This window comes from Nicotiana tabacum, chromosome 13 (genome assembly GCF_000715075.1).
Source record: "Nicotiana tabacum cultivar K326 chromosome 13, ASM71507v2, whole genome shotgun sequence".
NCBI classification, from domain to species: domain Eukaryota; kingdom Viridiplantae; phylum Streptophyta; class Magnoliopsida; order Solanales; family Solanaceae; genus Nicotiana; species Nicotiana tabacum.
The window spans coordinates 27,559,196-27,569,639 of record NC_134092.1 but is presented as its reverse complement, the minus strand read 5'-3'; the positions used below and the strand labels follow the sequence as shown (position 1 = coordinate 27,569,639).

At 38.3% G+C, this 10,444-nt stretch overlaps 2 protein-coding genes across 2 annotated transcripts; one reads left to right on the top strand and one right to left on the bottom strand.

Annotated features, from left to right (window-relative positions):
• Positions 1-205: 205 nt before the first annotated feature.
• LOC107804200 (caffeoylshikimate esterase) lies at positions 206-2,185 on the bottom strand. Its single transcript, XM_016628043.2, has 2 exons — positions 1,423-2,185; positions 206-871 (listed from the first exon to the last, which is right to left on the bottom strand). The coding sequence occupies exons 1-2, from the start codon at positions 2,059-2,061 to the stop codon at positions 518-520; spliced, it is 993 nt and encodes a 330-aa protein (XP_016483529.1). The 5' UTR covers positions 2,062-2,185; the 3' UTR covers positions 206-517.
• Positions 2,186-6,950: 4,765 nt separating this feature from the next.
• Positions 6,951-10,027, top strand: LOC142168045 (uncharacterized). The gene is made up of 4 exons (XM_075228699.1): positions 6,951-7,416; positions 8,020-8,410; positions 8,509-8,982; positions 9,466-10,027. The coding sequence occupies exons 1-4, from the start codon at positions 6,951-6,953 to the stop codon at positions 10,025-10,027; spliced, it is 1,893 nt and encodes a 630-aa protein (XP_075084800.1).
• Positions 10,028-10,444: the final 417 nt, after the last annotated feature.

Sequence of the window (10,444 nt, the reverse complement as noted above, 5' to 3'; positions counted from 1 at the left end):
CACTTTTGCTTATCCATTATGGACTTTGCACATTTATTAAAAAATAATAAATGAAATACATAATTACCATGATACACATATTAATTGATGCATATTGTTAATGAATTTAAAAAAATAATTTAAAATAAATAATTAATATTGTGAGTATAATCGGAAAAAAAAAATTATCTTCTATTGATATACTAAAAGTGACAAGTAAAATTAAAAATCTATTTTTAGAATATTAAACGAGTAAAAGTGACTCTAGGGATTATGTTTTAGTCTTAAATAACCTAAATATTCAAATATTGCATTTGGGTACAAGTTTAAAATGAAGCCACGTGACCTCAATTAGTTTGAGGTTGAATAGCAGTTACTCCTATTGTTCAGCATAATGCTTGTACAAAGTTATTTTTGGTCCTTTTGAGTTACGGATCACACTGTTTGCTGTTTTCTTAACTACCTCAGCACATCTTTAACAATTAACCAACCACTCCTCAACTACAATATTCAAACCAACTTCCATTCAAACACTTCCCTACGCGCCGCCGTCCACGGTGGTCTTCTCAGCTCTCGTTCTAAGCCACTCCACAACATCTCCGAACACTTTCTCCACATTTTCCTCTGGTTCGCCGATCAGCTGATGCCACATTCCCGGATATATATTCAAAGTCTTGTCATTACTTATCGATCGTCGATACAGCTCCTCCGCACAGGCTGGATCGCAAATGACGTCATCACCGCCGTGTACTATCAGAAATGGCACCTTCACTTCTTCGAATCGCCCCTGTAACTCCCTGCATACCCTCATCAACTCACGCGCCGTCGCTGCGCGTGGCTTCATAAGTGGCCTCTTTGGACTGGCTATTGCCAGCTTCCTCTTCCACTCCTCCTTCGTGAATTACCAAAAAAGTCAAAAAATGAAAAATGCAACATAAGCGAAAAGCTCAAATGATTTAATTACTAGAAAGAAAATAAAATCATATGTATGTTGTTAATTAAATAGTTTTACAATGACTCCTCCTTCATGAATTACCAAAAAAAAGAAAAATGTGAAAAAGGCAACAAAAGAGAAATGCTCAAATGCTTGACTGAAATTACATTTCTCAAAAAAGAAAATAAAATTCATATATATGTTATTTTAAATAGTTTTAAATTAACATTTCCACTCACAGTATATAATTACATATTTTAGAAATACACTTCCTTTGTCCTAATTTATGTTATCGTATTTTACTTTTAGTTTGTTTGAAAAATGATATAGTTACAAGTTTTCAAAAAAAATAAAAATTAGCCTTTTAAAATTCAGTAATTAATCATATATTGAGATAGATAGACTATTTATGTAGTTGTTGTAGACTATTTGTCACAAAATCGTGAATATCAAATTTACACCAACGGATTTCATTTCAAATTTAAATAAAAGCGATTTTATCTCATTACCTTGAACGCAACCATAGGCAACGAGCCGCGAGTGGGAACTACTGGCCAAGTCGGGATCAAAAAAGCGGCAATATCAAGGAGATACTCCAAAGGCCACGCCGGTTTAAACTTATTGCTAATCCCACACATAGCTCCATTCAAAACGACACCGTCGAACGGTCGGCGGGGAGCAGAATCACCCTGCCGGAGAGTGATTAGCAGCGCGATAGCGCCGCCGAGGGACTCAGCGTAAAGGAACGACGGCAGAGACTGCGGCGCGTGGAGATTCCGAAACGAATCGAAGAAACTAATACAGTCGTTAACGACGAGATTTAGGTCCGGTATGTGAGCGGCAAGGCCGTCGGAGAATCCATGGCCTTGGTGATCAATAGCGCAGACGATGAATCCGTGTTTGGCTATGTGAACGGCGGTGAGCTGAACGAACCAGCTGGACTCGCCGGTGAAGCCGTGGACGACACAGACAACGCCGACGATTTTCGCCGGAGGGAGTGGGGTCCACCACTGAGCGAAAAGCTTAAGGCCTCGTGAATTGGTGATGAATTCGGAGTTGTGAGTTACTGAGTGGTGAGAGTAGAATTCGGATTGGCTCAGTGAGCCGAATGGACTCTCCTCGTTTGCTTCTGCAACTGGATGCTTCATGTTTTCACGGCTCGTTGCTATAATGCGCCGAGGGATAGGATATGCATACTGAAATGGGGGACATGTAAAGATGAAGATAATAATGGGGATAGGGAAAAGTAGCGTGTCCCGTCATGTATTGATTGTGCTGACATTTGGAATGAAAAAATTAAATAAATAAAAAATACAAAGAGAGAGGGTAGAATAAAAATACCAACACTTAGGGTGTGTTTGGTACTAAGAAAAATATTTTTCTGGAAAATATTTTTATAAAAAATAAATGGTTTTATCACTTATTTTTTTATTTGGTTGGTGAATGAAAAACGTTTTCGAAATATTTCCTTCAAACCAAACACACCCTTATTGACTGAAAAATTTATATAAATTGAATAATGTTATAAATAGAATTGTATTTAAGGTGAATGTCTATATTTTAGAAAAATTTTAGGATTTGTAACTTGGTGGCTAAGCCACCTTTCACCATAAATAGAGAGGTTTTATTCTATTATAAATCATCTCAAATCAATAAGAATTCTCTCTTTACGTTTCTCTGTAATACTCATCTTATTCTCTTATTGTTTTATAACACGTTATCAGCACGAGACTCTAACCAATTGACTAGAGAGCGGTTATTTTAATTTGTAGATATACTATTAATTAGTTGTCTAATATTTGAGAAATTAAGCCGCCCGTGGAGAGAAAATATAGGAATTTGCGTGAGTCTCCCGCGTGAATGCATTGATATTCATATATTAGGCATCTGCTTTAGTCACTCGGCTTTGGATACATGCATGTTGCTCAACTTCCTTCAGGAGAAGGTAAGTATTTTACCTTATTTTTCTATTTTAAATTCTTGACATTCTATAATTTGGTTTTAAATACAAGCAAAGACAATAAATTTTGATTATAACTCTAATGGAATTTGTGAGAAATTATATGTAATGCCCCATTTCACTAGCTTTTAAATACATATTGCTTAATAATAGCAAGTAGCAACTACAATGATTAAAAAGCAAAAAGAGAAAAAGAAAAAGAGACTTAGTGGGACCGAAGCCTAAGGGAATTAGAGGGGTAATTTTTTTTTCGTGATAAGGGTTGGTAAAAGTCTTTGTCTGAAAAAGTAAAGAGGAAAAAATGAGATCTTAGCAAGAAAACCAAAGCAATTTAATTGCTTTAGGAGTTAGGCAACACAGAGAACGTAGAAAGCCATAAAAGAATTCAAGGTTTTGCAATTTGCCATTCTCGAAACCCAGGTATTCAATTGTTCCAAATTTCCTATGGTTATTATCGCTAGGTGAAAATTTAGTCAAAACCCTTAAATTCTCATTCTATGAAATTATTTTTATACGTAAGTTTAAGTATTCACTGAAATAAGTTGATAGAGCTTTTGAGGTTCATATTTTCTAGTTATGGCAGGGAAGTTTTCTTTGAATGCCCATATGATAAACATTTATCTTTTAGTTAGTGCCAAAGTTAAGTGAGAGATTCTTCCATATCTAGTATTTAATTGTAGAATACATAATTGATGTTATGGGTCTAGAACCAAGGATTTATAATGAGGTCACTTTATCTTTTTGTAAAATCAGTTTACTTGAATTCATGGCCTCATCATCTATATACCTTTGTGGAAGAATGAAAATATTTAGTTGAAAACTTTACTTGAATAAGTGAGGTGAGAGTTTCTAGATTTATAGCTAAGTAACAACAAGTAAGACTTAATAGCTTATGAATTGATATGGTTAAGCCTATTATTGTAGATTTCGCGTTATCGAATACTCGAAAAACTTGAAGAGACGAATTGCATCTAAAGTTTTAAGGTGAGTTGAGGTTTACTTTCCTAGTAGGGAATTCCATTATAACCCTTGTGCTCCATATGTTAGCTAAAGCTAAGTCATGTCTTCTCGTGATCCAATGCTCATTTCACCTATTCTTATTCAGTACGACATTATATGTGACATGAATATATGCTTATGTGTATTACCAATTGTTATGTGTCTTTAATTGTGATATTCACATTCAGTAGGGAGAAGTGGCCAACCTCCCCCAACGCGAGTGCCATAATGTTAGGGTTACCTATCTCACGCTCACAGGTGCCAACTGTTTGTTGGGGAGATAGGACGACACTCCCCCGTACGTGTTCCCAGATGCTCACGTACGCAGGGCCATTATGCATAACAATTAACTTTGCAAAGTTATATCTTAAAATATATATAACTCAGTTTCTATTTTAGATATCAGTTATGGGCTCAATTTATACGTTAAGTTTCAGTTTTAGCTTACAATTTAGCTTACAATTTCAGTTTCCAGATTATTACTTAGTTGTAAAATTTTATATGATTTATACGATTTTTCGTATATCCCTTTTCTTTCTTATATTTTTCAGAAGGTCTCGCTCCGCCTTTTTAGGAGGTAGCCTATGAGACTTACTGTGTATCCTTTGGTGGTACTTAGCCCGTTTGGGCCTGCTACGTTGTGTGGCAGGTATTGAGGATGTAGGTAACGAGGGACATGGCTAGAGGAGATATTCTAGATTCAGTTTACAAACTCCGTTGATTCATCCCAGCGGTAGCGAACCCTTTTCAGACTATTATTTATAACTTTTTTTACGTTTATTTTATTTCTGAGGGATGCCCCCGTAGGCTATGTATTTTAATTTTTTTTTCCAGATTCTACAGGCTCATGATCTGTTAGTGGGTCAGTATTAAAATATTTTGGAATTTATCCTTTATTTATTATATTTTATCAGTCAGCTTAAGAACTGCAATTTGATTAGAATTAATATTTAAGCATGTTAATTTCTTTGCTATTGAACTTGAAGTTTGATACAAATAGTGCAGGGTTCACTCAACGAGTGGTAAGGGTTGAGTGCCAATCACGTCCCACCCTAGTTTGGGGGCATGACAAGTTGGTATCAGAGCATCCAGATTTATGGAGTTCTAGGGAGTCATGAGCCGTGTCTAGCAGTGCCTCAAATATGCGTATGTTGTGTACCATACTTATATTTGGGAGGCTGCATGACATGTTAGGAATTTTTTTTTCTTTCTCTCCTTTGATTCTTATATCGTGCGTTAGAGTTAAACGTTTCAGAATTCTAACACCCATTTATCTCTCGTTTCAGCACAAACAAGATGGTTAGAACAAGATCAACTTCATCCTCTGCTGCTAACAATGTTGAGATACCAGCTGCTAATAATCAAGAAGCAGCACTAGAGGTGCAAGCCGCACTAATAGCACCAGCTGCAGTTAGAGGACGTGGCAGAGGTAGAGGTATAGGTTAAAATGCTAGGGGTAGAGGTGAAAATGCCAGAGGTAGAGGTGAAAATGCCAGAGGTAATCAGGCTCGTGATAGGGCCACAAGACAAGCACAAGCTCTACCTCAGTAGGTTGTTAATGATCGGGTACCACCACATCAGCAGGATAATCGAATTGACAGAATTTTGGACTTTCTGGAGTCCCTAGCCCCTCCGACTGGTGGTCGGGCTGCACCTGTTCATGCTCCTCCTCAGGACCCTCATGATTCAGATGAATAGGTTATAAGAGATGATTTTCAAGCTCCACTTGAGGTACCACCACCAGGTGTCCCTGCAAATATTGCCCAGACAGTGCAGTTACCAACGGGAAAAATTGATCCACATACCTTTCTGAGATTAAACCCTCCTACTTATAATGGTATCGATAAACCAAATGAACCAATGTTATTTTTGGAAGAGATAGAGGAAATATTTATTTCTTTGGGTTGTCTTGAAACACAAGCCACAAAGTTGATTGGGTTTCGATTGAAGGGTGTAGCAGGACAATGGTGGAGAGGTTACAAGAAGGCTAGAGATTCTACATTACCGCCACTTACTTGGCCCCAGTTCAAAGAAGCTTTCAGGGCCAAGTTTTTGCCTAGCAGTCGGATGGATGAGCTCCAATGTTAGTTTGAATATCTTAAACAGGGTACCATGTCAGTGACTAAATATGAGATGGAATTTACCAAATTGGCAGAGTATGCACCTAATTTGATACCGACAGAGAGAGTAAAAGTGAGAAGGTTTATTGAAGGCTTGAATCCACATATGGCAAAAGATATTACTTCATATCAGGATGACAAGACTTATCTTCAGGTTGTCAATATCGCTACGCGTAAGGAGGCTTTTGATAAAATCGCCAGGGAAGCTAGAGATAGCAGCAAGAGGGCTAGAAGAACAAGTATTTATAGTGGATTTTCAGTTGGGGGCAAGAACATGAATCATTCAGCTCACATTCAACCAATGGCTTACTCATCTCCTTATCCAGCTCCACTCAGACATGGCCAGCAGAGTAAGGGTCAGGCCCCTCAGGGGCAAAGTTCAACTAGTCAAGGCCAACCTCGGTTTTCCTGCCATATATGTCCTTCGTGCAGCAAAAGATACCCAGGGAAATGCCTTTTGGGTCAGAAAGGTTGTTTCCACTGACATGATCCGGGTTATATTAAGAGAGACTGTCCACTGCTTGGACAAGCTCCGGGGACAACTCCAACCAGATATGCAACATCCATGGGTAATTCTATAGTTGCACCTCCTCCAGTTCGGGCATCTAATACTCATACTGAGCATGGTGCCAATAGACGTGGAGCTCATGGAGGAGGCGGACCAGCCAGATTCTATGCAGTTCTAGATAAGCAGAATGCTGAGGCGTCTAACAAAGTTATTACAGGTATTCTCCCGGTTTATGTTCGCCTTGCTTATGTATTAGTTGATCCCGATTCAACTTTCTCTTATGTGTCTCCTTATTTTTGTGTCGAGTTTGGAAAAGTACCAGAAAAATTAGGGGTTCTGTTTAAGGTTTCCACACATATAGGGGAATTTGTTAAAGTTGAGTATATATTCAGAAACTGCATCATCACAGTTCAGGGCTGAGAAACATTAGCCGATTTGAACTTGTTAGATATGGTAGACTTTGATATCATAACTGGCATGGACTGGTTATCTTCTTGTCATGCTACAGTTGGTTACCACGCGAAGACGGTTAAATTCTTATTTATTGGGGAAGATCCAATTATAATTATAGGTGAAGTAGGTACACCTGCGGGTAAGTTTATTTCTTACCTTAAGGCTAGAAAACTAGTGAGCAGTGAGTGTTTGGCGTATCTAGCACATGTGTGGGATATGAAAGTTGGCTTCCTAGTGCTTGAATCAGTACCGATTGTGAAAGAGTTTTCAGATGTGTTCCTTGATGATCTCCCAGGGATATCACCAGATAGGGAGATTGAGTTTGGCATAGACACATTGCCAGGAACTCAACCAATCTCGATTCCTCCTTACAGAATGGCTCCATCTGAGCTAAATGAACTCAAGAAACAGTTACAAGACCTCTTAGATAAGGGTTTTATTCGACCTAGTGTTTCACCGTGGGGTACTCCAGTGTTGTTCATGAAGAAAAAAGATGGTTCCCTACGGATGTGTATAGATTACCGCTAGCTGAATAAGTTTACTATCAAAAATAAATATCCACTGCCCAGGATAGATGACTTATTTGATCAGTTGCAGGGTGCCAGGTATTTCTCAAAAATAGATCTGAGATCGAGATACCATCAGTTAAAAATCATAGAAGCAGACATCCCGAAAAAAGCTTTCAGGACTCGGTACGGTCACTATAAATGTTTAGTGATGTCCTTTGGGTTGACCAATGCACCAGCAGCTTTTATGGACTTAATGAACAGAGTCTTCAAGCCTTTCTTAGATACCTTTGTCATAGTATTTATCGATGATATTTTGGTATATTCCCGTAGCCAGAAAGAGCACGAGAATCACTTGAGAACAATTTTTCAAATACTCAAGGACCGTCAGCTTTATGCCAAATTTTCCAATTGTGAATTTTGGCTCGATGCAGTTACATTTTTGGGACACGTAGTCTCGAAAGAAGGCATTAGAGTAGACCCACAAAAAATAGAAGTAGTTAAGAGTTGGCCTAGGTCGACGACCCCTATAAAGATTTGCAGTTTTCTAGGATTGGCAGGTTACTACCGTTGTTTTGTAGAAGGGTTCTCTTCAGTAGCTGCCCCATTGACAAAGTTAACTCAGAAAAATGTGAAGTTTCAATGGTTTGAAGCTTGTGAGAAAAGTTTTCAAGAACTCAAGAACAGGTTGACTACAGCCCCAATCCTGACTCTACCTACCCCTACAGGTAAGTTTGTGATCTATTGTGATGCTTCAAGAGTAGGATTAGGATGTGTTCTTATGCAGAATGACAAGGTAATTTCTTATGCTTCTAAACAGTTAAAGAATTATGAGAGAAATTATTCTACCCACGATCTTGAGCTAGCATCAGTTATTTTTGGTCTAAAAATATGGCGTCACTACCTTTATGGAGAGCAATGTGACATTTATACAGATCACAAAAGTTTGCAGTATATATTCAAGCAGAAAGAGTTGAATTTGAGACAACGCAAGTGGTTGGAGTTGCTTAAAGATTATGATTGTAATATCCTTTACCATCCCGGCAAAGCGAATGTGGTGTTGATGCTTTGAGTAGAAGATCCATGGGGAGTTTGACCAGGTTGTGTGTGGCCGAACGTCCAATAGTTAAGGAAGCCCAACAAATAGCTAGCCAAGGGGTTCGACTCGATGAGAAGTATGATGGAAGGTTGATAGCAAGTATGAGTGCTAAGTCTACTTTAGTAGAGCAAGTTAAAGCCAAACAATTTGATGACCCTAGCTTGCTTAAGCTCAAGGAAGGTGTCCTCAGTGGCAAGATTAAGAATTTTGCACTTGATGAGAATGGTGTGATGAGACTTGATGGCCGCTTATGCGTGCCTATTGTAGAAGATCTTCGAAGGGCAATTATGGTAGAAGCTCATAGCTCCAGATATTCAATATATCCAGGTTCTACCAAAATGTATCATGATTTGAGGGATGTTTATTGGTGGAATAATATGAAGCGAGATATTGCAGATTATGTATCACGATGCCTTAACTGTCAGTAAGTAAAAGCTTAACACCAAAGGCCAGGTGGCTTAGCTCAAGTCATTGAAATACCAGAATGGAAATGGGAACGAATAAATATGGATTTTATGGTTGACTTTCCGCTAAATTTTAAGAAACATGACTCCATTTGGGTCATAGTAGACCGACTCACTAAGTCAGCTCACTTTTTGCCAGACAAAATAACCTACACGGCACCCCAGTATGCATCATTATACATAAATGAGATTGTTTGGTTGCATGGTTCTCCCATATCTATTATTTCTGACATGGGTGCACAGTTTACTGCCCAGTTATGGCAGAGTTTTCAGGAAGATCTCGGTACCCAAGTTAATCTGAGTACAACTTTTCACCCTCAAACGGACGGACAGGCCGAGAGGACAATTCAGACTTTGGAAGATATGCTACGAGCCTGTGTTCTTGATTTTAAAGGAAACTGGGATGATCATCTACCTTTGATTGAGTTTGCATATAATAACAGTTATCAAGCAAGCATTCAAATGGCCCTATTCGAGGCCCTATATGGGAGGCGATGTCGTTCGCCTGTAAGGTGGTTTGAGATAGGTGAAACGAAGCTTATTGGGCCAAACATAGTGCAGGATGCCTTGAAAAAGGTGAATCTTATTCAGGAACGACTTAAAACAGTTCAAAGCCGACAAAAGTCATACTCTAATATAAGACGTTATGATCTTGAGTTCAAAGAGGGTGACTATGTATTTTTAAAGGTGTCTCCAATGAAAGGTATCATGAGGTTTGGTAGAAAAGGGAAGCTTAGCCCAAGATATATAAGGCCTTATCCAATTCTTGAAAGGATTGGGCTTGTGGCGTATCGACTAGCTTTACCTCCAGAGTTATCTTCTGTGCATCCAGTTTTTCATGTGTCCATGATGAGACAGTACTTTCACGACCCGAGTCATGTACTTGATAGACAAGAGGTAGAGGTAGATGGTACTCTGACATATGAGGAGGTCCCTGTAGCTATAGTAGACAGGCAGGTTCGTAGACTTCGAACCAAAGACGTTGCTTCAGTAAAAGTAATATAGAACAACCACTCAACTGAGGAAGCTACGTGGGATCCCGAGGAAGTTATGAAGAAAAAGTATCCTTATTTGTTCGAGATTTCAGGTACATAATTCAATTTAAGCTTTAAAATATTTAGATTTTCAAGTTATGTGATATTTGTACTTATAATTATGTAAAATGGCTTTGGCGGGTATATGTGTATGCCTTGATGTTGTATATTATTGGATTGAGTAGATGGAGGTGCAAAGTGTTATTATTCTATTGGTTTTGATAGGTTGAAAATTTTGGGATAACTACAGTTAAAAAGAAAACTCTACCGAAATTTTTGAAAATTTTAGGAGTTAGCCAAATTTTGAGGTCCTAAGAGATAGTGAGAGTGGCATAAGGCCTAAGATCTTTCTTTATACTCATGAATAACTGTGATATGATATTCGAGG